The sequence below is a fragment of the Melospiza melodia genome, chromosome 16, assembly GCF_035770615.1.
Source record: "Melospiza melodia melodia isolate bMelMel2 chromosome 16, bMelMel2.pri, whole genome shotgun sequence".
Classification (NCBI taxonomy): domain Eukaryota; kingdom Metazoa; phylum Chordata; class Aves; order Passeriformes; family Passerellidae; genus Melospiza; species Melospiza melodia.
This window is the reverse complement of record NC_086209.1, coordinates 15,917,202-15,944,798: the sequence shown is the minus strand read 5'-3', so window position 1 is coordinate 15,944,798 and position 27,597 is coordinate 15,917,202. Positions and strand designations below refer to the sequence as shown.

General features: G+C 45.8%; 1 protein-coding gene across 1 annotated transcript; it reads right to left on the bottom strand.

Moving 5' to 3' along the window:
• Window positions 1-314: 314 nt before the first annotated feature.
• LOC134425935 (sodium/hydrogen exchanger 2-like) lies at window positions 315-27,597 on the bottom strand. Its single transcript, XM_063170954.1, has 12 exons — window positions 27,372-27,597; window positions 25,533-25,996; window positions 24,550-24,800; window positions 21,128-21,345; window positions 17,374-17,570; window positions 14,065-14,154; window positions 11,801-11,871; window positions 10,581-10,745; window positions 10,046-10,160; window positions 8,051-8,188; window positions 2,995-3,067; window positions 315-2,101 (listed from the first exon to the last, which is right to left on the bottom strand). The coding sequence occupies exons 1-12, from the start codon at window positions 27,595-27,597 to the stop codon at window positions 1,959-1,961; spliced, it is 2,151 nt and encodes a 716-aa protein (XP_063027024.1). The 3' UTR covers window positions 315-1,958.

Here is a 27,597-nt window from a genome sequence, read left to right as displayed (position 1 = left end):
AAATTTTAAACACTGAGGACAAAACTGGAGGTGAACAGGGACATTCCAGCCCCAGAGAGCTGAGGACCTTCAGGTTCAGTATTTTTTTCTCTCTCCCTTGTATGCAATGGCTTTCACCAATGAACAACAACACCAATTTTATTTCCTTGTTACAATTGCTTTCCTCACTCGTGATCTTGGGATCACTGGCCAAGGGTTGAAGGGGCTGCTGGTCCAAGAGGATTGGCCTGGAATGACACCCAGAGACACCCCTGAGTGTCCCCAGCAGCACATTGAAGATGCAAGGACAGAATAACTCAGAAATTATCCCATAACACAGCGAGTTTAATTGAAACAGAAATGTAAAACACTACAGCATATTCATAAATATCTTAGATTGCATCATATATTACAACATACTCAAAAATGGGCTGTTTTCTAAACCAAGTGCAGCCAAACCCACATGGCTCCCATGGATTTAACTAGGAAACAAACCAAAATTGTAATAAATGGAAGATGACAATGAGCCTATATTAAAATCCATGCATATGTACATGTATGTATATACACCTGTAAAACACATCTATTGACAAAAGCTCAAATTTTCCTTTGCAATGAAATGAATTTCCAGTGATGGAGTGACCTTCAAGTGAACATGAACCACCTCAGCTTATGCCAGGACACCACAAAGGGTTTTTTTCAGAAGAAAAGATATTGGATTATTGCAAAGCAAATTTGCACAAATTTGTGCCTTGAATTTAAAAAGAAAGCCCAATGTACCATGCAGGGGTCTCCTAAGGGAGTATTTCTGCACACAGGAGTTTGGTTCTGCAAGCCCAAAAATATCATGTGGGGAGTCTGTGAATACCTACAGTTTCTTTTAATGCTGTTTCAAAAAGAGCCACTTGTTCAGATTAAACACTCTTGGATCAGAGGAAGGAGAAGAAAAAGAAAAATGTCAATGCAAAACTAAAACTTGTCCTGTCAGGTTCAGGAAGGACAAGAATTCAAAGGCTTGAACTTACCTGGAGTTTCAAAGAAAATTACCCAAAGCTGGGGCTGCCTGTCTTCCTCAGGCCCTATCCCCAGAGTTTTCCTGCATCTGCTGTGCAAAGGGCTCACACCTTTCCTGGGAGAAGCCACCAGGGTTTGGGTCACCCTCTTGGCACTCTCAAACCCCTCTAAACCCCCAGCTCCCAGCTATGGCAGCACAGATCATCCCAAAATATCTTTACAGGAATAATGCCACCAACCAACCACGTCAGAAACCTTTCCCATAAGGGCTGTCACCCTCATCTCCTGCTATCACCACTGGGTTTGGAGCCTCCTCATTTTAACTTCGGGGTGAATCTTTCCTTACATAAATTTTCAAAAACCAGAAAGAACATATTTCTCCCTTTTAATTCAGCTGCAATAATTTTTCATTAGCAGAACTGTGGCTGGGTGTGGGACGATCCCTCAGGTAAGACACAGCCCCTCACTGAACCATGTCATTTAACTTTGGGCTTCATGAGATTAATGTTTACACTCAGGATCCATCAATTCCTGATGAGAAGAAGAAATCTGTTGCTGTCTCTGCTCTTTCCTCCACCCCCTAATAAAACCTTCTTTGAGATTATCAAGCTTTTCCGAACCTATAATCCAAATGCTCCCTGCTGTTTAGCCTATCCCTGAAAACTAATGAGAAGATCCCATATCTCACCTTATTAAAACATCCTTCCTTGCAGTTGTAGGCAGTTTCAGAAATTTTCCCAGACTGAACAGGCTAATTTTTCCTAGAAATTCCTTAGAAATGTCCCCTGGCATTGCTGGGCATCTTTTTCCTCAGTTCCCACAGAAAACCCAACACTGGGCAGTAAGAGTGACTTTCCATGCAAACCACTCTGGATATTCCACCCTGTCCACGCTGTCCTTTCCAACGTGCATCTTATTTACATTATCTACACATCCAGCAGCCCCCACTGAAGGAGTCAGAGCCCTCATGGGGAGCCAGAGCATCCCTTGTGTTTGTACATGTCCAGAGTCAGCTCCTTCAGCCCCGTGCTGGGCTGGCGCGGTGGGATGGCACACACGGACTTGGAGCGGCTCTCCTTCCCCTCCCGGACCTTCTCCGTGTTCCCCACTGTGGGAAGAGAAACAGCACAAGAAACACCACGAGAAACACCATGAGAAACACCTCAAGAAACACCCTTCTTTGTGGTTCAGCAGGAATGAAGGACACCGAGCTGGCCATGTGCTCTTTGGGGATGAGCTGTTCCACTCCACTTCCCAGTTATAAAACAGGAGAAAAGAACAGTGTTTCCATGGAAGGAAAAGCAAAAAAAAAAAGGTGATTTCAATCCAGGTTTACACTTCAAAATACATAAAGTATTTGGATCAGTATCATCATTCTTTCGTCAGTCCACATCTGCAGCTTTGCAGAGCAAAAATTCACATTGGTGACTTCCTTAAAGCAGCTCTGGACAACGCAGGTGTCCTGCTGGAGCACCTGGAACGTCCTCTTGTCATATTATGGGACTGTTTGACAGGGATGAACATGCAGCCATGACAGAAGGGTTACAATCTCCTTCTGTTCTGACACCACTGTATGTCAGAGGCCATGGTGCTCGTGTTTTCCTTTGGGTGGAAAAAAAATTTACCCAGAAATAATGGGTTTTATCACTTTTCTCTGCTTACAGTCATGGTTTTCTTCAGGAAGAACATTACTGAAGTATTCCTGGTAAACTGTGGATTAAAACAGCTACATCCCAGGTTGGATGAGGCAACCTGACCTGGTTGGAGACGTCCCTGTTTGTGGCAGAGGGGTTGGATTAGATGGCTTTAAAAGAGCCCAAACCATTCACACCAACCTCAGGTGGGCTGAGAGGGGGCATCAGGGCTCTTCCAGCTCTTCTTGCTCACCCAAGAGGCTCATTTCAGGAGCCCAAATTTGTCCCACAACCTCCCTGTCACCTGCTGGGCCATTCCACGGGGATGAGGGAGGGCAGGGAATGAGCCCCAGCTCCCCCAACTTACCGGTGAGGGAGCGGCAGAGCTTGGGCTGCGGGCTGGGCTCGCCCTGCGCCGAGCACGAGTCCTCCTTCTGCGACTGAGGGAGGGAGAGAAGGACTTCAGTGCCCTGTGAAACCTGCCCACAACACTCCTGCCTCATAAACCTGCAATCCCTAAGGATTCCACTCCCTTTCGGTTCACTTTTGTCATGTAAAAATAAACAATAACAACAACGAAAAAAATAAGGATTGCTAAAAATAGGCTGAAGAGATGGCAGGAAGTATTTGCAGATGGTGATTTGGTACAACACAGAATCATGGAATGGCCTGGATTGGAAGGGCCTTAAAGATCATCCCATTCCCTCTGCTGTGGGTGGGAACACCTCTCACAGGACCAAGTTGCTCCATCAAAACTAAAGGCCTAAAACCCTTCCAGGGATGGCGCATTCACAGCTCCTCTGAACAACATTACAAGCTCTTTATGGAGCATCAAGAATTTAGAAATAAAACCGAGCCAGTGTCAGAGGCTTAAAGAATGAAAATGGCACAATACAGCAATTATGTTTTGAGTTCTGGAAGAGGTCTGAGCTCCCCAGGAATGGTTCAGCTGAGGATGGGAAGCCCTGGAGCTGAGAGAATGGGAGTGCAGAAGGCAAAGCTGTCCCCAGGATATGGATGTTTCTCACCTTGGCTGTTCCCCACGCTGGCTGCAGGCCAAGGAGGCAGGTAACGAGCTGGCACTAACGAGCTCCCTGTCCTTTCACTCCAGTGCTAATCTCCACCCTCCAGGACAAAAAAATCGGAATGAAAAAAAAATAGAAATCAGGTAGCACAATGCCGCCTGGATTGTTCGGCGCCTCTGCAAACTGGGAATAAGTCTCTCACACAGCTGCGATTTGGCACCTCGGTCCAGAAACCCAGACTGCCAAAATAACTCTGGACACCTCCCAGCCTGGTTTTCTGTTTTGTTTCGGTTCCTTCTCCTCCCTCCCCTAACGAGGACCGCTGCCCTGCATCCCTTGTTCTCCCTTTTATTGACCATTTTAATAACAATGCCTTCCCGGCTCCGGCAGCTCCCTGGAAAGCCATTCCCAGGGGCATTGAGCGGTTCTCAGAGCATGCTCCATGAAAGGGCTCTGACATAATTACCAAAGGCACTCTGTCATTTACGCACATGGCTCGCAGGCAGCTCCAAATAAGCTCCTTCTGGGGGAGTGCACTCCTGTTTTGGCAGCAGAAAAGAGGACCAAGTTGCCTGGCTACAGGTGCAAGGATTTTCTGGGTGCTCCGTGGTAAATAAAAGCTGTCCTGGGTCTCAGAATCTGCCCTGCCAGCTCAGGCTGGGCTGGATCCCTGCCTAAAATAAGGCCAGCCCCAAAAGCAGCCGGTGCTGGAAGCCAGCAATGATGCACGGCTCCAGGAAGCAGCAGCCTTCGGCAGGAATTTTGTCCTTAGGCAGAGGAAGGAGAACTTTCTGCTGGAAATAGATAGTCTTGGAGTTAATCCTCTGGGCTGTGGTTCAGAGCTGAAGTCACCTCATTCTCCTGCCAAGGTCCTTCTGCCTGGTGTAAATCATTTAACCTGCTCTGGAGGAAGGAAGGTTGTTCTTTTCTTGCTCTTTCTCCCTGTTTTGTTCTCCAAACTCTCCTTGGAGGAGGCTCCAAGAGCCCCCTCTCCATGCTGTAAAAGCCCCTGAAGTGAAGCCACCAACCCAAACAGGGATGTTCTCCCACACACCCCTGATTTTGTTTGGGGAGAAAAAAACCAACCAGCCCCTAATAAAATATGAGAAATAAAATATTTAACTGAGCTACAGGAGCTTCATATTTAACAGCAAAGCTCTCAGCACCTTCACTAAACAAGAAAAATGGGGTTTTCAAACACCTAACAGAAAAAACCAAACAGAAAAAAACAGGGTTTCTACTGAAGCAAATTTTTAAAATTATTCCCTTAGCTCCTAACGCTCAAGGTACCACCACAGCTTTTCTCCAGGACTGGCAGTGGAATTGCAGGAGTTTCACCAGCACCACAGGGGTTCCAGTGGCCCTTTGCTGGGAGTTTATTCCCCATCCCTGGATTTCCAGCTGGGCCTGCAAACACAGTTGTAATGCTTCCATCTCGTGGTGAGATATAGAACAGAAAAACCTGGGGAGCAGCAGCATCCAAGTTTTTCTTGCTGACTCAAAACCTGGAAGGCCAAACCCTTCCCTGTGGGACTACAAAAGATGGAATATGTGACAATCAGAAAAATCTCAAACACTATCGACATTTTTCATGAATAGCTTTTTTAAATCAGGAAAATACCATTTTCTTTTCAATTTGGCATGGAAGAAACACAAGTAGCTGCTTTTTTCCCAAAACCTGGTAAGTATTGAGCTGCTTATAATAGGCTAAAATCTACTTTTTAGCACACTGTTCCTTCTTTCTACTGACAAATTCTGCAATCTGTCCTCCTACAGAACAAAGTAACAGCATTCACCCACCCTCCTTAATATTATATAATATTATATATATAAAATTAATATGGTGTTAATATTTCAGGGCTCTATTAGAGCATTATCCCATCACTTTTGGGCATCATTTTATTTCTTTTCACAGTAAATGAGGCAGCTATTCTTAAAAATTAGCTGGAAAGCTGCTGGTGACACAAAACAGGCCTGGCTTGTCCTTTTGGGCACTGAGGGATGGTTCTTGGGTTAGAATCACCCTTACAGGTGTCACTGGGATCAGCTCCTGGTATTTGCTACCATCTCCAGGCTGGACAGGACATCCTCATCTAGTGGAAGGTGTCTCTGCCCATGGCAGGGGGTTGGAACTGGATGATCTTTAAGGTTTTTCCCAACCCAAACCATTCTGGGATTTACATCTGCTTCCCTTGGCCAGGCACAAAGCCAAGGTGGCTGCAGTGAAGGGCTGTGAGCAGCACCAACAAGTGGCTCCAGTGACACAACAGTATTCAGCATCAAATTGGCATTTTCCATAATCCACAGGGCATTTCCCACCCTCAGAGGGCATTTTTCCATCATCCACAAGTCAGCACAGACACAGAGTGAATCCTACTGCTTTTGCAATTCCCCAAAAACCATTCTGTTCCCCCAAAGCCCAGCTGCAAGCACTCAAAGGAACAGGAGGAACAGCTTTCCCAAAGCTCCTGGATTTCCCACCAAATGCAGCAGAGAAGGGGAAAGCAGGAGCACAAGGGTTAACAATCAAATATCCTTAAAGGAGGGAACGTCGTGCTCAAAATCAGCCGGAGTTTGATGTTGCTCTTTTGAAGTTTAATTATACCAAATGTTCTACAGGAACATGCCATGTTCTTGCCTATCTATTCTGAATTGTAAGTACCAATCAGCATGTAAATGATCAAATTAAATCTTTTAAGTTGTTTGCAAGAGCCAGAACACCTTTCTGGGGAGGAAGGGCTGAGCACCAGCAGTGTTTGGTGCAGTGCTGCCGCTCCCGGTGGGCTCCTCCATGATTGGCATTTCCACAAGGAAACTGGAGTGGAAAAAAGTCCACAGCATTCCTGAGTTATTGTGCTGTCATGGAAAATTACTATCTAAATAGGGAAGGGTGATTTGTTTCTTTCTAAAAGGTCATTTTGTTCTCATCAGTGATGGAGCTTGGCTGCTCAGATTAGAGATCACAGCTCACACTTGGACAGTGCTCCAGCTCAAGCCATCAAAACCTAAAATTCGGAGAAATGAGTGAAATTCAGGAATGGCTCAGCAATTACTGCAAGCACCAGCCCTGCCAGAGCTCAAAGAGTGTTTGGACAACACTTTCAGGCACAGGGTAGGATTTCTTGGGGCTGTCCTGTGCAGGGCCAGGAACTGGCTCAGTGATCCTCATGGATCCCTTCCAATTCTGAATGTTCTGTGGTTCTGCACTGCTGCTGACCTGGGCATTTGGGAGCAAAATATGACAAGGGTTAAATGCTTTTCCTCTAAAGAGTTACAGAGGATGGGAGGAACTGAAAAAAACCAAGCCTGCTCCTCATGCATCATTCCTGCAAACCTTTCTTTTCCATAGCTAAATGCCGGCCCAGCTTCTCTCACCAATCTCCAAAGAGCAAAAGTCTTCACCAGGCACAGACGTTGTATTAATCCTGTTTCTCCTCTGATTCAGAACATAAACCAACACAGAGCTATGCAAGCAGTAAATTGGAAAAGTTTTCATTTCTCACAGGAATCTGGTAAGCAAAACTTCCTTCTATTTTACTTCTTTCAAGTCTGCTCAGAACTGTAGATGTGTTTAAAAACAAAGAACTCACCCCCAGAATGCACAAGAAAGATCACAAAAATGCTTCTGTCCTTTCAAAAGAGTTGAGCTGGGGGGGTGGAAACATTGAGCAGTTTCAAATATTTACACTCTGGACCACTGACAATGGGGGAGACAAATTCCTGTGTTCGATGAAATCTCCCAGAAAAGAAAACACGGGAAAACCAGACCTCAGCATCGACAGAGTGAAGCCCAGTCAGTGACATTTGTAAATAGTAAAAGTAAAGAACTTTCCTAGCATGGGTGGAAGTCACAAAGCACTGAACAGGGCTGTGCTCGGGATGGCTCCTTGCTTTGCCAGAAGCTGGGTTGGGGGCAGTTCTTCCCTTTCTATTTTTCCTATTCACTGGAATGCGATTTGGGATTGAGAGCCTTTTTTAAGTTAAAATAACAATATTTGTGTTTCGAAGGAAACAGCCTCAGCAGTGAGCAGGCTGTGGGGAAAGCAGCCTGTGCTGTTGAGAGTGTAGCTAAGAATTGGAAAAGTACAAGGCTGTGGCTAATTCCAAGTCCTGCACCTGCAAGATAGTGTGTCCTTGGGCCTAGCTGTAGTATGACAACAAATAATGAAAGAGACATGAGAAAAGAGAGATGTAACCCCTAAAGAATAGAGAAGAGCTGATGTTGCGGTGTGGCCAATAGACGGTGTAAATTACACAATATTCACGAGCTTATTACTTGCTGTATAAGTCTCTGATGCTCTCTTCAATAAAAGAAGCTTGCTGATCTCATATTGAGCATCTCAGGTTTTCCCTGCACCCGACAAATGGCTCATTCTGCAACACAGGGCTGGCTCTCACCTCCTTCCTGGAGCTGCTGCAGGTGTCGCTCCCACCCAGCTCCACCAGCAGGCTCTTGTGCCGCAGGATCAGGAGCTCCTTGGCGCGCTCCGCGGGCTCGCTGTCCCCGGGCAGGGTGTGCCTGTTGTACGCCGGGCCCTGCAGGGGACACACGGAGCTGCTGGGCACGGGACATCGCTGCCATCCTGCAGGAGCCTCCTGCCCTGCAGCCAGCCCACCCAGCTGTGCATGCAGCGGTGTGGGAGACGTGGGGATGGGAAGAGACACGGAAGGGAGATGGGACTCTGTAGGAGCGTCGGGGGTAGGATGGTGGGGACAGACGGAGACGAGAGATCTCTGGAGCCAGGTCGTGGAACTTGGGTTGATTGCAAAGGGCCTGGGTGCAGGGCCCTGCTGTGATTTGGGGTTTATTGCAAAGGGCCTGGGTGCAGGGCCCTGCTGGGAGCTGCCAAACACAGCTCAGAGCAGGCCTGAGAGAAGAGAGGGGGAGAGAGGATGAGAGGGTGAGAGAGTCAAAGGGCAAGAGAGTAAAACGGGGTAAGAGAGTGAGGTTCCCATTACAATACAATAAATCTTCTTCTGTGTTGAATATTCTGATTCTCACTAATCAATCTAGTACAAGCTACAAATCCTATAGCATTTACATACAGCCTATAAGATCATTACATTACCATACTGTGTTACATTTTAAACCCTAAAAACTCCTCTTTGGGCCCCTTCTGCCAAGCTGTAGGGTCTTCTCTGCCCCTTGGGCCTGTCTGCAAGCAGAGGGTGTTGTTCCATCAAAGGGGGATCACCTTCAGCCAGCCACACCATTGTTTTCTAGTTGTTTAGTAACTGAGGTATCTCAAAGCTTGCTTTCATTTCAATCTCGCTTATAGTTTCTATATTCTCAAAATCTTTTGCCAGACAATCATATTTATAAGGCTTTCCTGTTTCATCTTCTCCAACAGGACTCCAAACTTCTTTTTTTTTTTTAGTTGAAATCACCCAAGAAATCCCTGAATGACAAGACTGAGGTGGCATCCAGGTGTCCACAGTGACTCAGCCCGAGGTGCCTTCACAGCTTCAGCCCCCAATGTTTTGTATTAACACCACCTTCCATATAAATCATTGGGAATCATAAATCCTCCTTCAAAACCCATCACCCAGCTTGAAATATCCGACTGGAACCAGTGGGAGCTGGGATAATGCTGTCTCTACAAGGGGTTAGGCTGGATTAATGCAGGACTAAGCTCAAACTGGACCTGTGCCTTCATCTTCATCCCTCCACCATGTCCATAGGTTCTTCCCAGCCTTATCCCACTGTTTCCCTCAGCTCAGCAAAGGGACAGGAGGGGAAGGCTGATCCCTCTGTGCTGAGCTGCCCACACCAGCCCCACCCCTGAGCACTCTGTATTTTGTGTGCAATGCATAAAACAAAGGCTTAGGTGGACTTTAAGGCTAAGTCTCCCTAGGAACAGCAATTCCAGGTGCTGTGTGAAACCCCAGACATGATCCATGACTCTGTAAACAGCAAGTGGGGTTTATGTCCTTTAACCACTGCTACCAGTTCCATGGCAGAACTCTTGAGTGGATTTAAAAGCTCTACAGATCAGTTGCCAGTCACAGCTCTCTTCCATGGGGAAAAATGTACCATGAGGATCACCCCATCCCTGCTCTGCCCTAGAGCTGCTGCTGGATGTGCTAACCCAGTGCCTGGAGTTCCACGTGCTCCTCCTTTCTCCTTTTCCCTGACGGGTACCGATGCCGAAAATATTCCATGAAATTATAGGCTGACTGGGTGAACCTTTCAAAAGCTGTCAGGCAGCAAACAGAAATGTGCCACTGACTTGGAAACTGGATCTGGCTCCACACAGCCAACTATTCTCTCCTCACAAAGAGACATCCTGGGTAATTATGGAAATATTCATAACATCTGCTCAGGCTGTTCGGATAACTGAGGAAATTTGTGTCATTGGACACTTAAAATATGGATGGAGGGAGAAGTTGTACCGTCCTCCTGATCCGGTACAGGTTCCTGGCCAATATTTCCTGCATGTTGTCCAGGACATCAGGATTTGGAGTGTCCTCCAGTTTTTGGTCTGTTATGACAGTCCTGTCGCTGCTGCTGCAAAGGAAAGCAGAAGATCTTATTTTGGAAGTGTATCCCCAAATCTCAGTGCCCCTTTGGGATCCCACCACAGCCAACATGGCCAGCAGCTCATCTCTGCAGATGGAGCTCGTGGCAAAGCAGGAATTTGGCACTTGCATCAGAGCTGGGCTGTCCATATGCTCCCTGGTGGATAAAAGAGCCACGGGGAGCTGTGGCAGAGCAGAACCATCTGTGAGGTCTGAAGTGGCCATTCAGAACATTTAACAGTGCAAACCCATCCAAAACTGGGCAGGAGCCTCTCCCTCAGAGCACCATTTCCCTGTAACTCGTGGGGATACAGGTGGCCCTCCACGTGCCACCATCAGTGCTGGGTGATGCTCACCCACCCCATCATTTTTAGCCCCAGCTGCTGGGTTTGAGGTGGTGTTTGCTCACAGGAAGGAGGGGTGGGCCAGGCCGTGGCCCAGCTGCCCAGCCTGGGCCAGCTCCATGGCGTGCTTGCGCTCCAGCTTCTCGTAGAGCAGCACAATGCTGGACTTGGGCTGGTCGTACTCCCTGAGCAGGATCTTCTGCAGGTATTTGCTGTTGAAATACTCCAGCCTGTTGGAGAACAAAATGAGATGGGTTTGGCCTCTCCCCTGACTCCCCAGCACCAACAGACCTGAGCAAGGCACAGGGTCACAGCCCACGAGTGCCCCATATTCCATTAAATTCCATTATATCCCATTAACAACTCCTCAGAAATCGATGGTCCAAGAGGTCAGTCCCTAATTATTTCTGCATTACAGTACATGAGTCAAAATATTAAAACTTCACTAATTAAAAACTCCCCAAAAGTACCAGATATATCATGAACTCTTCTAGAAGTGCTACATCTGCAGTAGCCACAGACGTCAACACTTCCAGATTCCCTCTTGAGCCATTTCCTCTTCTTTTCTGCTCAAATTGTTGAATAATTTAGGTTGGAAAAGACCTCTGAGATCATCAATCTCTCTAAGATCTGCTCACAAGGAGTTAGGATGTTCCTCAGCAGCAGTGTCTCCCATACCCTCTAGTGGCACTTCCAAGCATGGGCATTCCTAAAAAATCTCTACCAGCTGCATCTGTGTCTGGACCACCAAGGAATTAAACCTGGTAGATAGTCTTTTTTGTATATTTTATGGTATTTGTATTTTTTAATAAATTCTAATAATAAATTAATAAATTTAATAAATTCTGATGCCATTTTTAAAAAATCTAAAACGTACAAATTCCCAGAATTTAATGAAAATTGAACACTTTGCTACAGAAATCTGTAGAGATCTTCTGTAATTTCAGTCCACAACAAGCAGTGCTGCAAACTCAGCTCTTTAATGTTAACTGGGCACAGGCTGTGTGTCATGGCCATGGCACTTCCAGCAGATATCTTTGGGCAAGAAGGGACAAACACAACAGGGGAGGAGAAAGAATCTTTTTAGGGTGATGCAAAAGAGGTGTCTGCAAGCAGGGAAGTGCCTGAAAACCTGGTGTCCTCTTGCACAAGGAAAAGCTGCCCCTCTGTCCCCTCCCTCATGGATGAGCAAGGCCCAGCTGCCCACAGCGGAAACTTTGGGAATAGAAACCAACCTCCTTTTTTTCCTACACGTGTACACAGTTGTATTTTGGCAAATCCTTACTTGTCTTTCCAGTAATACTGTCCCCAGTGTCCAGATATATCTTCAATGCCAGCCAGCAAATGATCCAGGAACTAAAGAGGAGAGAGAGAGGATTTCACTCTACGCCGGCTGCATACGCGACGAACGCGGCCAGCAAACAGCAAAAGCCACACACACACAACAGGGCATGGGCTGCTTCCAGCTCGGGATATAGAGCTGGGAAACAAGGAGAGAAAGCACTGGGATAACTCTCCATGCCCTCATCCATTGGTGCTGGAGTATGAGTGGTTTGCTTTCAGGCGTGGGCAAGCAGAGGATAAATGCAGAGGGCCATGAATCTGCTCTCAGTGATGGGGACAGGAGGGCTGATGGCTCCCATCTTCTGGGCCTTGGCCAGCAGGAAAGGCTCATTTTTGGGGTTTTGAGAACAATTTGTCTCAGGGAATCAGTATCTTCAGGATATAAGTGTAAGTAACCCATAAATGTTAATCTTGAATAATAAATACTGCCTTCCCCCAGACACTTCCCACTAAATAAAATAATCATATCATACTTTATATGAATACATTATTATTGTTTAAAATTATGTAAAAAATCCCAGCCTGGTTGGGTTTTCCACCTCAAAGTTAAATCCCTGTAATTTCCCAAACTGCTTTCCCTCCTAATGGCATCTCTAAAGTGGGAGAGGGCTCTGCTCTGCTGCCCTCCACACTCAGGTACTGATGATCCTGGAACTTTCTACAGGTCTAAATTTTTTAAAACTATCTTTCTGGGGAGTCAGAGACAGAAAAGTTTCCGAGCAGCTGGCTCAGCCCTGCAGCCTGGTGTGGGTTTAGTGCCCTCACATGGCTGCTGGCAGCTGTGAGCTCCACGAACACAGCACTGGAGGGAAGCACTGAAGTGTCCCATCCCTGGGAATGTCCCATCCCTGGGAATGTCCCATCCCTGGGAATGTCCCATCCCTGGGAATGTCCCAGGCCAGGCTGGACAGGGCCTGGAGCAACCTGGGATAAGGGAAGGTGTCCCTGCCCATGGCAAGGGGTGGAATGAGATGAGTTTTAAGGTCCAATCCAAACTATTCTGATTCTTTGGAATTACACTCACACACTCTGATCATCACTCCCACGAGCAAGAATATCCCAACTATCCAGATGGCAAAATAAATTTGAGTAAGAAAACTGCTTCTGGCTTCTGCATCCCTGATTTCCAACTATCTGCATTTTTACCTTCTCAACTGAATTGGTGCATGGCCATTTTCAGCTCACAGCTCCTAATAAACACATTTCTGAGATGATTTACCACTCACATCCTAACAAAAGAACAAAATCTTCTCTGCTCATGACTGGAAAAGTGTGTGTTAACCTCAGACAAAGCCCTGCAGTCCAACCCCATTGTGAGGATGCCAAACAGGTTTTACAAATGTCCTCAGCCCCAATGGCTTTATCGCTAAAGAAACAATGACAATAATATTCCTGGAGGAGCCATATCCACAGAAACGTGGCTGGGATTGAACAATTAGATTCAGAAATATATTAATTTTCCATTGAATGCAGATGAAAATGCAAATGCTCAGGTGAGTGGGAGAGCAGCTGACCTCATGGAGCTGAGCCTCTCCCTGAAGTTCTCTATGACTACAAATACCAACATTGGGGTGGTGAGAACAAGGGGAATGAAATCCCACCTTTGAGTTATGGATGTAGAATCACAGGTTGGATGGGACCTTACATCTCATCTCATTCCAGTCCCTGCCATGGGCAGGAACACCTCCCACTATCCCAGATAGCTCCAATCTCCACCCAACCTGGCCTTGAATAATTCCAGGGATGGTGCACTTCAGAGGTTCCCTCCAATATAGCACCAAACTTATCTTCCCTTTCCTCATTTTTCTGTAAAAATATCTGAACCAATGGTGGTGATGGGACTGGAGAACACATGAAAGTTTCTAATCCTGAAAGCAACCAAGCCTCATTTTCTTTCTCTTGTTCCAGAGACCAGAGAAATTTGAGTTAGGTCAGAGCTTAAAGTTTTGGGTGAGAAATCATCTTTTTCTCTCATGTTTGTGCACTACCTGATGTTACATCAGCCTGACTGGTGCTGCTCTTATAATGCAAAAAAACCCCCATGGTTAGGGAGCTGAACAGGACTTCTAACATGGAAAGGGGCTGGTAAAACTGCAGATTTTGCAAATTTGGGTAAAACTGCAGATCTGCAGCATCCCTGGAGACACATACATTGCAGGAGATATCAGAAAGCTCTGAACACGTGCTGATGGATGCTCCACTTACCCTGATGTGGATCTGCTCCCCCACAGTGGGAGCACTCTCCCTTTTCCTCTTGACAGCCAACAGGTCAACAAGGGGACGGATGGTCATTCCCTGCAGAGTAACCACAGACACAGAAATCAGCCTTTCCTCACACCCAATTTTCCTGCATTGGTACAAAAGCCAGCAGCGTGGGGCTGAGCCACAGTGACCCTGTTCTTGTGTCTGAGCAGCCTCCCTGACCTGCTCTGCTTTCCTGGCAGGATAAAACCTGCCAAGCTTCAACAGGACTAGAAACTGTTCCCCCAGGTGTACCCCAAACACTTTGTTTGCTCCTGGTAGGAACCTGTCAATGGAGAGGAACTCACAGGGAGGCTTCAGGATGGAGGGAAGAAACTTCCACTCGCCTCATCCAGCCTCTCTGAGACCACAAAAAGCCAACCAAGAATTCCAAGGTCAAGCCTGTGGTTTGCTGTTGCTGTGTTTGTGGTTTGCTGCTGCTCGTGGCCTCCCAGATGGAAAGGGGCTCGAAACAACCCAAGTTCAAATGCCTGAAATGGGGATAATCCCTGAGATTTCTCAGCACGGAGCCTCCGCCAGCAATTGTCTGCTCACTCCTTCAGCCCTGTGTGTCACACACCATCATTCCAGAGATCTCTGATGGCCAGACAGTGGCTGAGCTTCCTCATCAAAGCATCCACCTGGTGGGAAGGGTCAAGGAAAAGTTTTAATATCCTTTAAGCCTCGTAAGAGAACTAAAATGCTGCTGTGGTGTGTTTCTTAGTCCGGCTTCCGCATGAAATGACTTTTCTAGGACATGTTTACAGCAAAAATGATGGAGTAGTTGATGTTTATGACTTCTGAATGTCACAAATGCTGGCACGGAGTTGAACACATTTTTAATTGCAGAAACAATTAATGTGTCATTTTAATAGCTAACAGCAATAAAAAAATGTGTCGCTATTGAGTCAATAACACAGAACTCACAAATTCCAGAATAACAGATATTACAAAAATTAAGCAGAGACTCTGCAATTTGGCCTCTTGCCTTCCTGGATAATCAGCTGCAGTTGTTTCCATTTTAAAGCAGTATTTGGGACTGTTATTCCCATGTGTCATTCCAGCCACACATCATTTCCCAGCACACCTGCAGGTCCCCTGTGCTGCTCCTCCATCCACCAGGGAAAACTCATCCCAGGGAGTGTCTGTCAGCTCCATCACAGCTCACACAACATTTTCCACCTCCAGAAATCCAGTGGGACAGTGCAGGCATCAAACAACCTGCCCCTTTCACAATTATTACATTTGCTCAGAATTTCATGGCAGAGGTCAGGGGCCAGTAAGTTGAGGGCGTGAACTTCCAGCAGTATTTGATTTTAAAACCACACCAAGAGACAGAACAATGAGGGGAGGTTTGTGACATTCCAGACAAGCCCAGAGAGCTCCCTGGAGAAGTTCCTGGTCTGCATGGCACACAGCCAGCCTGCTTGGAAGCACTGAGGAGCTGACAATGGCTCAGGCAACCTCCTCAAAATGATTAACCAGGCTTGTTGTGGGAAGAGCCTTATGCAACTGGGTTAGGAAGGCCAAAAGAGAGGAGTTTCCTGGCTTGTGGAATGTTCTGATAGAGCCACGGGTGGCCAAGTCCAGCTGCTCATGGGGTGGTCATTCCTCTGTGGCAGGAGGGTTTCCAGCCAGCAGGGCCAGGATTTCCAAGGGAATCATAGATGTGGAGGGTTTGAGCACTGACAAGATGGCCCAAACCAGCCTAGAAGGGCTCAAATCACCTCTGCCTTGGTTTCTGTCCTATTATTATTATCTGTCCCAGACACTCCCCAACAAGTCTATATTGAGATTGTTGTGAATACAGAGAAAACATTTGCATAAAACAAGAAGAGAAATGTCCACTATGCACTGCAGTTGTTTCACAGCCAATATTTCTCTTGCCCTTTCCACACAGAGCGACCACAAAAGACTCTGGGATGGTAAAATTATTTCCTCCCCAACAATGCATCCATCGATGTGTCTGGCAGCAGCACCACAAAGTTGATTTGCAAACCCAGGTTTTTGAAGCGTCTGTTACATTTACCCACCTTTTTCTGTGCTGACTCCAGCAATATCATTCTGCCTCAGATTTTAAGTAATTTTCCTGTTTTTCCCTGCCCTGTTGTGGTGGTGCCCTGGCACTGCAGGTCCCTGGAGCCCAGCTCAGCCCTCTGCAGACACAGAGCTCCTGAAAGGCTGAGGGTCAGGGGGGGCTCCCCAGGGACCCTGTTTAACTCTCACCCTTTTGCACGGGGCTGACATCACCAGTTGAGCTTTGAGATTACACAAAAGCCCTTGGATTTCCCAAAGCCTGGAGCTGCTGCCTTGGAACAACCTTTGTGTGAGGCTCGGGAGCGGGAGCGGCCTGCACGATCGAGCGGGCATGCCTGGGGACCGGGGCTTTTCAATGTCTCACCCACATTTGCATCTTAAAACTTGTCAAGCTCCACCTAAGCACATCCCCGATGCCAGCCTGGCCCCTGCTCTCTCCTTTCAGGCTGAGGCTGTGCCCAGTCCCACTGCCCTGCAGCGCCCAGCTCTGATCCCATTGGCACAACACGCTCTGATCCATCCTCCAGCTCAGGATGAGGATTTGGGTGGATGTGGGGAAGCAAAACCAACCCCAACACTCCACATTGTCCCAGTGCTTGACACCCACCAGAGGGGTTCAGTCAGGAAAAGCAGAAGGAGTTTGCTCTGAGGGTGATGCTCAGCCATGGGGCCACTCTGCAGCTGCCACCATCTCCCAAAGGCGCAGAAACTCCTCTGCTCCTGGGCAACAGCTCCTCATGGACCTCACCTCCCTGACCAGGAGCTCACAGGGAGCTCTTCTACATGAGATCTTTCCCAAACATCCACATCCCACTCACTTCAGCCCTGTGGAGAACCACTCTTTACTTTTTAGGATAAACAGCAGGTGGACATCGGCCTAGCTCACTCCAGCACCTGACAACCCCAACTTTTCCACCAAAGCCTCCTTCAGATGTGGCTGTGTTTGCCAGAGGAACCAAGAGCTGTACTTTAGAGAAGCCCTTAGTGACCTGCTGCTGGTCAGAGAAGAGCAGGGACACATCCGAGATCCCACAGAAAGCTGCAGGAAAGGTTTTACCACTAGATGTCACAGCAATGCTGAGAGCTGCTGCTCCTCCGAGCCCTGGAGCACCACAATTCCTCAAAACTCAGTGTTGGAGCACCAGAATTTACAGCCCCAGCGAGAGGGAGAGGAACCTTCTCCACCAGACCCTGGAGGGGACCCAATCCCGAATCTGAGCCCAACACTGGTTTTACCTGCACGAACACGGTGAAGAGGATGACAACAGTTGTTGCTGCAATGAAGAGCTTTTTCCTGTGGAAGTCGGGCAGCAGGAAAACCAAGGAGAAGCAAATGGCCCCTCGGAGCCCCCCATAGGCAATGATGAACTGGTCCTTACTGGTGATGGTGTTCACGTGAAATCTGTTCACAAAGAAAGTCAGCACAAGAACCCCTGGAAAGCAGGAAGGTAGATTGAGGTACATCAGTTAAATAGAACAATTAGAGAAAACTCAATCTTAGATTTCCAGTAAAACATCACAGAATTGGGAAACACCAACTACAAGGAACAAGCCAGGGCACAAGGGGGTATATTCCCAATACACCACTGGAGAACTTTTCTCCCAGTCTGATCCAACAGGTTGAAATTTGCTTTGTGCAGATAAAACTTAATCCCCAACATATTTCTAATTGGAGAGATTACAAATATTGACTGGCTACAGTCCTGAAAAATTAATTGATTTATTCTAATTGGTGCTAACAAATGACTGAATTGCTGAGATTACAAATGCTTTTGAGGCAAATCAACAGCAACAACTTAACCACAAATTGCCCTCCTATTTGCCAAAGTTTCCAAGCAGTAGCTTGGATACGTAGCTATATTCCACTTGTGTTAATGTTATTTCTTTCCCTCAGATTTATACTACACAAATTGAAGGCCAGGTGAGGTGACACAGCAATTGCTGTGATTTACAGCCATTTGCAAATGCACAAACAGATGCAGAAAGGTACAAAAAGTCAGGCCTTAAATCAGTAGGCCGTGATTTTAATCCCAATGGATGTGATAAACATCCCATTTCCCAAAGATTAACAGCCATTCTGAGAACTGATGGCACCTCCTGTCACTGACTTTTGTTAGGAATTAGCTGGAGCCACAGCACTGTTGCTTTTCTAGAGGGTGTTTCCAAAAGAAATAAAAACAGTGCATTTGTTATGTACATATCAAACATCTTCCCACACACCTCCAGCTAAAAATAGCTGAACTTTTACTGTACATTAGAGGAGTGTGAGGAAAACAAAAAGCTGGGCATGTTTGGGAATAGGGAACTCAGTCAACTGAACCCTGTGGCACCTTCCCCATCTCTGGAGCTCTGCAGAACTGGTGCCCAGACCAGCAGACAGGAAGCACTTGGGTCTCAAGGTTCTTTGCAACTTAAAAAATAAATAAAACAAAGCCTCCCTCAGATCACATCCACCCCTACTCTACAGCTCAGGCAGCGCCGATGATTTAAAGGAACAAAATTTACTTGAGCTGATATCCTGGCCTTTGTCTTAATTTAATCCTTCCTCATAAATTATTATTAGCATTCCCTAAACTAATTCAAGGCCAGTTTGCTCCAAGAGATGACATACAATTAATCATTCTGAGCAGAATGTATTTTCTGCTGCAGATACCTTGGGAAAGAGCAGGAGGAAATCTCCCCAGGGCTTGGATATCAGCAGAGCCCCAGTGCTGCCATGCAAGGGCTCTACTTTCCTTTTTAGATGATCTTCCTCATACCAAAGGAATTCCCCAGGTTTCAGCAGAATAATTTCTCAAACATTTAATGCACTGAGAGTGTTTTGTGAGGGACTGGGGTACAGTTTACACACCAATCCCAGCATTGCCCACCCAAAAATCCCCAATTCCTGCAGGGAAATGTGGGGGCACCTCCTTTTTATGGATCAGTGCCTCAAGCACCTCCAAAATCCTGGAATTAAGACTGGATAAGTCCTCCAAGATCATCAGGTCCAACCATTCCTCCAGCACTGCCAAGGCCACCACTAATCCATGTCCCCAAGTGTCACAACCACACATTTTTTGAACACTTCCAGGGCTGTTGTCTCCATCACTGCCTTGGGTAGCCCATTCCAATGTTTGGCACCCCTTTCCACAAAGAAATCTTCCCAACTATCCAATTATTAATTAATTAATATTAATTAATTAATCCAGAGCTGCTGGATGGCGCAGAGCAGGCCAAGGTTTCATCTCAACCACTCCAAGGAGGAGTTTCCCTGTCTGGCTTGGTGCAGCCCCTTCCCAGTTCTCACCCTCCCAGCTTGCCAGGAAGGTGCTGCAGGACAGAACACCCTGCTCAGGACCACCCAGACAATCTCCAGCCCTGGTTTGTGTGTTCTTATTTAATTCCAGGGAGATTTTCACTGGAAAAGGGTGGCTGCAGCCTGAGCCCTTCCCTAATAATGTGCTGCATAATTGAAGCTGCTCTCAGAAGGGCTGTGCTTAGGGAGGATTTTTGGGGTACTTTTGTAGCATTGCTATGTTCTTATAGCTTGCAATGAAGAATTTTTAAAGTTAAAAAAAAAAAATAAAATAAAATCAAATTCACTGAGAACTCCTTTTATCTGAGCAAATAATTTAAGAGAAATCACTTAATGGAAATAAAACACATGAATGTATAAAAAACTGACTAATGAGCACATTTCCAAGTATGGTGCACAGTTATTAAAACAAACTTTGGCATGTCCTAGCAGCTAATAAACCCCATTCTGCTCTGCCTTGCTAATCATGGCCTAACCTATTTAAACAATTTCTTGGAGTGTCTGTCAAATTCGAGTTCACTGTTTGACTTACTGGTTTGTAAACATAAATCCTGTCGAACGTTTTTAAGCACTCGAATTCTTTGCCAAAAATGTGTGCTGTTATTTTCACAAATATTGTTAAGATATAAAAATACCCATAACTGAGGCACTCATTAGGTGCCAAGCACCATAAGAATGGAGGTCCAGCCTCTCCCAGCATGGAACCACCACAAGATGCAACTGTGGAGAATGGAAACAAAGCACATCTATTTTTTTTGGTCATTTTCAATGCATGAAAATGGGATCCCAGGGAATCCTGGAACCAGAAGTTGGGTTTGCATTGTAATTGTGGCCAAAGAAACTGCAGAGATGAGTTATCAGGAGAGTATTTTCCTGCCTTGCCCCTCATTATCACCAAGCCTTGATCTCTTTATCACTGTGAGGTTGGTCACACACCCTGATGAGTTTTCCAGGGATGCTGTAGACTCTTCATCCATGGAGATAACCAAAAGCCACCTGGATCATTCTTGCCTGTCTGACCCTGCTAGGGCAGGGGTTGGAGCAGATGATCTCCACAGGCCCCTGCCAACCTCAGCAATTCCCCAGTTCTGCCACTCTCAACCCTAACCTGAAATTCTTGAGTAGGAGAAGGAGCATCCTCACAGTTTAGGTCCCAAATCTCATCTGGAATGAGAGCTACTGGAATGTTCCTCCAGCTTCCCAGTGAAGGATGCTGCTGTACATCAGCTTGTTATGAATTAAATCCCTTAAATTCAGAGGATTTTCATGGATCTTTCACCCCAAGGTATGTATCTACAAGCTCCCTCCTGCTGGGGAGAATACCAAGGAACTAAAAAACACTGAAATGGAAAAGGAGATCATGGCAATGAAGGAGGGTAAAGGAAGATCATGGCAAAAAAGGGACATTGATAAAACAGATCTCATGAAAGCTTCTATCCAGCACCAATGAGTGCAAGAGCAGGGAACTGCAGCCAAATGCAAGATTTGGAATTGAGTGAGATGGAGGAGCAGGAAGCATTGGCTGGGATGTCCCAGTCCAGTCTGAGCATTCCCATCTGGAATAATCACACTGCAGAGTGAACAGGAAAGGAGGATGGAGGGGCAGAGCACCCTCTCATCCAAAGGAATCTCACTCCTCACTCCCATAAACAATAACAGACATGAAAAACCAAGATCTACAATTTCCCCTACCAAGTGCCCTCCAAACGAGGCAGAAAATAACTGTGAAGCAAATGTAGGGCCAGTTCCACTCGTGGTTTTCTCCAATGGTGGAAACTCCGAGGAAGATGAAGATGAGGGTGTCGCTCACGCTGCTCCACATCTTCATGAAGTACTTGACTGTGGTGTGGGACTTGAGGGAGATGTTGGCCTCCACGTAACGCTTCATGCCCATGGCACAGGAAATGATGCTGAGGAAGTGAAAAATAAACAACAAGAAAATAAATATGTTTCAAATATGAAATGAAAAATATGTTTTTCTACTTTAACACAGAAAATCAACATATCAATTATAAAAAAAACGGGGTTTCATCAAGTCTTGGACATCTGCAGACATTTCACTGAGGGCTGAGTCACTTCCTGCATCAGGCCAAGAGTATCAGGACCACTAGGACAATAAAATACTTCATAGGTTGCCCAAACTGTCCAAATCTGGATTTTAGCAGGTGAACAATTCATCACCTGTTGCATTTTATCAGAGCACAAAGCAACACCTCCAACTAACACCCAACTCTTCCCATCCCCACACGCAGTTTCCAGTTCTTTAACTTTGCCAAACTCTGACCTTACAATTGCCTGGCAATTTTTCATGGATAATTGGTTCTTCAAGTTCCAGGGAACATGGCATTAGCCTAATTCATCAGCTTTTCAAATCAATGTATTTTCAGGCCAGCAATCCTAGGAGGTCAAAAATCAATACATATGCAGGCCAGCAATCCTAGGAGGTCAAAACAATTGAGCGCTCAAAGTGCTGAAACTCTTTTTTTTATATTTTAATCTGGACCAAAACATTTTTCTTCTAAATATTGCAACAGGAATAGAAAAAGGGCTTTAAATTTCCAAGATCTGACTTGTAGTGCCATTTGGTAAAGCCATCCATATTTTTATTGCACTGAAAACTGATTCCACAGGGAACATCACAATGTTGGATCACAGAAAAGCCAACAGAGAAGCAGATCCTTGGCTTGTCCCTGGCTCTGGGTGTGACCAGGACAGGTAAGTGACCCAAACAAAGGTGTTGAGAGAGGTTGTGGCTCACCCAGAACTATCAACTAAGAGATGCTCAGAGAGCTGCCAGGCAATTACTGCTTTGCACTGAAAATGCCCTGTTTAACCCCAGAATTTCACTAACCTTTTGCATTCTTTTGAAGACATAAACATTTGGGTCTCTTTGAATTTAAAACTGGGCTTTAGGGAGAGGATTTGTGGCAAAAGCAGAGGATAGGAAAGGTCAGAATTAGGAAAGTCACAACACTTTTGCTGAGGAATGGGATCCTGTGTTTTCCAGCAGTAGGAGACAAAGATTCAGTTCCCTTTTTCACCAAATGTTTGAGTTCACATCTTTCCTCTCCTAAGAAAATGTACCAGTACATAAAAATATTCTAATACAGGTCTGGTTTGATTTATCCTTTTTAGGTCTGGCCTACTTTGCCAGAAAGAGCAACAGGGACTGAACCACAGACTGAAAAAAAAAATAAATTCTTCTGTTACTGTGTCTGCCTCAATAAATAGTGGGGAATATAGTTCCAGTTAAAAACTAAGAAATCCAAGTACTTATGGGCAAGTGATTTCCAGAGCTGTGGTTTTGGGGAATGCTTATTGGAGAATGGACAGGGGATCACAGCACAGTCACAGAAAGAGAATAAACTTGTCTAAAGATGAACACTGCCACCAAAGCAAGGGGCAGGGAAAAAGAGAATAAGAAAGGAAAAAAATCCAACTAAAACCCATTTGCAGAACAGTTTCACAGACTGAGCTGTATTCAGATTTTTTTATATTTTTCTGGAGTATGTAGAATTGATTTTTTTGGCAATCACATTATTTTTCAAAGACACAAAATGCCAAAAGCTGCTTCTTATAATACAGTATTCCCTGGCCACAACAGAATGAATTGTTTGAACTCCAGATCTATAAGACAGGCATTTATAATTTGGCAATTAGAAGGGCACAGTGCAGGAATCAGCTGCCTTTGCCATTGTTTTGCTTCAGAAAAAAATGCATTATTCAAAAGAACAGCAAATGGGTTCCATAATGGGTACAGCAGATTGTGATTGATAGAAGGAGACACCATTAGGATTGAATGTTTTCTGCTCCATGATGATTATGCAGCATATTTATTTCACTGTTCTGTCTTGCACTCCTATAAATAGGCTTTTCCTACCTATTCCCAGAGCTGGAATTGTTTTCAGTAACACTCAAATATTGCTCCTATTAACCAGCCGAGGAAACAAAATCTGCAAGACACAGGGATGGTTTATATCCAAAGCAACATCATTAGTTTTAAAATAGAAAATAGATCTCCCAGATACTTCTGTGCTGAGTTGGGAGCCCACTTCATTTTTTATTTTCTTTTTATCTTCTTTCTCATCAGCTGCACAGTTGTTTACACTGCAGCCACTGATGCAGGGTAGGTGCATTTTGGTGTCTTTGAGGGAATATTAAATGGTTGTGATCCTCAGCACCAGCTGACTCAGTTTGGGCAGGAGAACCACACTCAATAGAATATAGGGCTGGATCCCTCTGGTTTTCCTCTCTCTCTGCTTTCCAAGGTGAGATTTTGGTGAACATTGGGGTCTTTCTGGCTATTTTTGTCTCAGCATCTGCTCTGACAGTGAGATGTCCAACGAGGTAAGCACAAAGCTTAATTAGTCCCTTAAATCTGAATGATCTGGCTCAAAATTATTCATTTTATTAAAAGATCTACCCAGGTAAAAGAAAATTAAATGAGCTGAATTATCTCTGACAGCTTTGGCTGAAATTGGCCAGCAGATTCCCAAAGTTACTGGAGACAGAGGTGTTGGTTGACACCTGAGGCCAGACATGAGCTGTGTCTGAGCTTCTGGAGCCAAGTCAGAATCTCCAAAGCAGAGGTTTCCATTAGAATCCTCTGCTCCCAAAAAAACAGGAATATTTCAGGCTTCAGTTCCTGTCCCATCACTCACTGCTGTCACACCAAGGGCTGCCAGGCAGGACATGCAGATGGGGAAGGGGATGTGAGAACAGAAGTGCTGCAAACCAAGATCAAACCTTTCCAAGGAGCTGACTAAATTCTCCTTGTAACTCTTCCCATGTTGGTTTTGACTGGGCCATGTGGAAAATAACAAAATAAACTAAGAAACTTCTTCTGGCTCTGCCAAACCTGCCAGACCTCTCACTGTTGGAACATCCAGCCTTTCCAAACAAAAACCATGGAGCTCAAACAAACATTCCTCAATAACCTACATAAATCCACCATCAGCCATTGTTGTGCAATTTGGGAAACAGAATGACACTTGGAGAGGGGTCTGCTCTTCATTATACACAGATTTCCAAATTTTAAAAGTGTTTTTGGGTATTTTTCAGTGAATATAGGCAGGGAGTTTCCCTGGAGAGAGGAGCTGCAGGGTCTGACTTACGCCACGATGCCGGAGAGGTGGAACATCTCTGCAGTGAGGTAGGACAGGTAGCTGTACAGGAACACAAACAGGGGCTCGATGACACGGATGTCCTTGGTGAAACGTGTGGTGAAGGCAGCAGTGAACCCAAAACTCAGCCCCACTAAAACTCCTCCCAGCCCAACCACGAAGAATTTTCCAATTCCAGCAAAAACATCCACGCTTTTGATGGTCGGCATCTCACAGAAAGAGCGAAAGAGTTTGTAGAGCACCTTGGGGGAGAAGGACAGAGGGAAACAGCTGTTAGTTAACTGGATGTTCATGAGACGTGGTCATGACACCAAATACACATACTGGGATTTCTGCCAGTGCAGTGTCACCTCCTGCCTAGGAGCTCTGGCTCCCACCAGGGGACTGCTGTGGCCCTCACGGACATTTCTGTCCCCAGACACAGAGTCAAAGAGAAACCTGAAAACTCCTAAGTTCATCTGAATGCTGCCCAGGACCTCATTGCCAGAGAATTGGACCAGGATCCTCTGCTAGATGGGGTTGTTGATGACTTTTCCCTCAACAAATCACAGAATCATTGAGGTTGAAAAAGCCCTCCAAAATCATCTAGTCCAACCAATAACCCAGCACTGCCATGTTCACCACTAAACCATGTCCCCAGGTGCCACATCCGCATGGTTTTTAACACTTGCAGATGTTGTAACTCCACCACTTCCCTGGGCAGCCTGTGCCAATGCTTGACTGCCTTTTCCATGAAGAAATTTTTCCCAATGGCCAATCTAAGCCTCTCCTGGTGACACTTGAGACCGTTTCATCTCATCCTGCCATTTGTTCCCTGGGAGAAAAGATCAACCCCCACCTGGCTACGACCTCACCTCAAGGAGCTGTAGAGGGAAATAAAGTCTTCCCCGAGCCTCCTTTTCAGCAGCTCTTCCATCCCCTCACTCAGCACCACCCTCTGCAGGTTACACACCCCAGCTCAGGCTCATCCTTACCACGGTCACGGCATCGTTGAGGAGGGATTCCCCAAAAACCAGGATGTGCAGCTTCTCGTTGACGTGGATCTCCTCAAAGACAGCCAGCACGGCCACGGGGTCCACGGCGGCGATGAGGCTGCCGAACAGGAGGTTGTGCAGCAGGGACACGTCCTGCAGCCGGAAGGATTTCACCTGGCAGATCCCATACAGGGAAAAGCCGATGCCAAACACGTTCCAGATGGTGCCCACCACGGCGTAGAGCAGGATGGTGCCGATGTTCTCGAAAAAGGGGCGGCTGGGCATGAAGTAGCCGGCGTCCAGCACGATGGGGGGCAGGAGGTAGAGGAAGAAGATGTCGCTGTCCATCACTGGTGGGGATCTATCGTTTAACCCATAGATGATTCCCCCCATGATGAGCCCCACAAAGATCAACAAACAGCTCTCGGGAACGACGGAGGGCAGCTTGTTGTAGAGGTGGAAACCTACAGGGCAGGGAAGGATAAAAGTGGTGTTACCTCACCAGCCCAAACCCTCCCAACACTCCCACTGTCAGCAGGTTACACCTCGGAGTAGCACAAATAAATTCACACAGTGAGGGTGAAGTTGCTCAGAAATTGGTTAGAAAATCTGAAAGTTACGGAAAATACCAAACTTTCTCAAATTACTGCCTGTTCAGACCTCATTTCATCATAGCATAAGGTTAGAGATATACATTGAGGTAATAAACAAAAAGTAATAATCTGCATTAAATAAAACAGTATTTGGAATTATTAATTATGTAATCTAGTCAGCAGCCCATCTTCAGCGCTAACAGAAATAGCAATTTCTAATTTTAAACACAATACAGTTTCTATACATTTAAAAAAAAAAATCACACAAACCCTTCCCATTAATTATAAAGAGGTCCACTTTTAATAGCATTTAATCATTAGCATTTAAAGCTAAAAAATGTCCAATCAAGCCTGTCTTGTGCAATGCCCAACATTAGAAAAAACACCACAAGTACAAGGTGAGTTATTAAAAGAAAAAGTCATTGAAACAAACCTAATTAGAACAAAAATAACAATTTTTAAAAATCTCTGATCATTATTATGCCTTCATGCATGTGACTAGAATTAGGGTCTCATTATGAAGCATGAAATTAGTCAGACAAAAAGACTCTTTCCATCTGAAAAATTCTAATCAAACCCAATCTTAGAAACTTCTCCATTCTGAGGAAAAGAAATACAAGGGGAAAAAAAAAAAGCCTTAAGATAACTTTTATAGCAGTAATTTAACAGAATTTAAGACAATTCCTGGAGAAAAAATATTTTTATATAATTTTCACTTGCCTGTGCCCAGTTTTTCAGAGGAAAATAAATCCATCTTAGATGACCTTGCATAGACAATCAACGCACAGAGATTTTATTTTAGGCAGCCTGGACATGGATGCAATTATTCCCTGGCCAGACACAGGGCACTTTTAGAAGAATAAGCAATCTTCATTTTAAGATGAAGATGTCAGTGGACCACCTGCACAGAGTGTGGCTGGCAAGGAAATCAAGGTGAACACACACCGTAGTGCATCCTGCAGTTAAACCAAGCTGCTCCTCCTGGAAACTCGGTATTTCTCCTCCTAACAGCAACAGCACTCCCAGGTGTGAATTTCTAGATGGAAAATCACCATTTCCAGATGGAAAACCACATTTCCCTAAAATGCAACTTGTTTTCCACCCGTGCAGCGTCTCTGGCACACAGCGTGTGAATTCCGAGGATTTGGGACGTTGCCTCAGATTCTAAAGCAGAGCAGACATGGAGCAAAGGCCACACCACCTCCACAGGCTCCCCATCCCTCCTCATCCTCTCAGGAGGCCTCACCTATTTTGGCCAGGGAGGCCAGCATGATCCAGAGGGTGATTTCAAAGGGCACCTGGACGTGCTGATAATCCAGAGAGAAGAAGGCGTGCTCCGAGGATTCATTGCCCGGCGCGTCCTCGGCAGCCCAGCTGATGTTCTCCAGCCCCACGTCCTCCAGGGCTCCCACCATGCAGGAGAGCCAGGAGCCAGCCAGGACAGCTGCAGCTCTGCACCCCTGGCTCTCCAT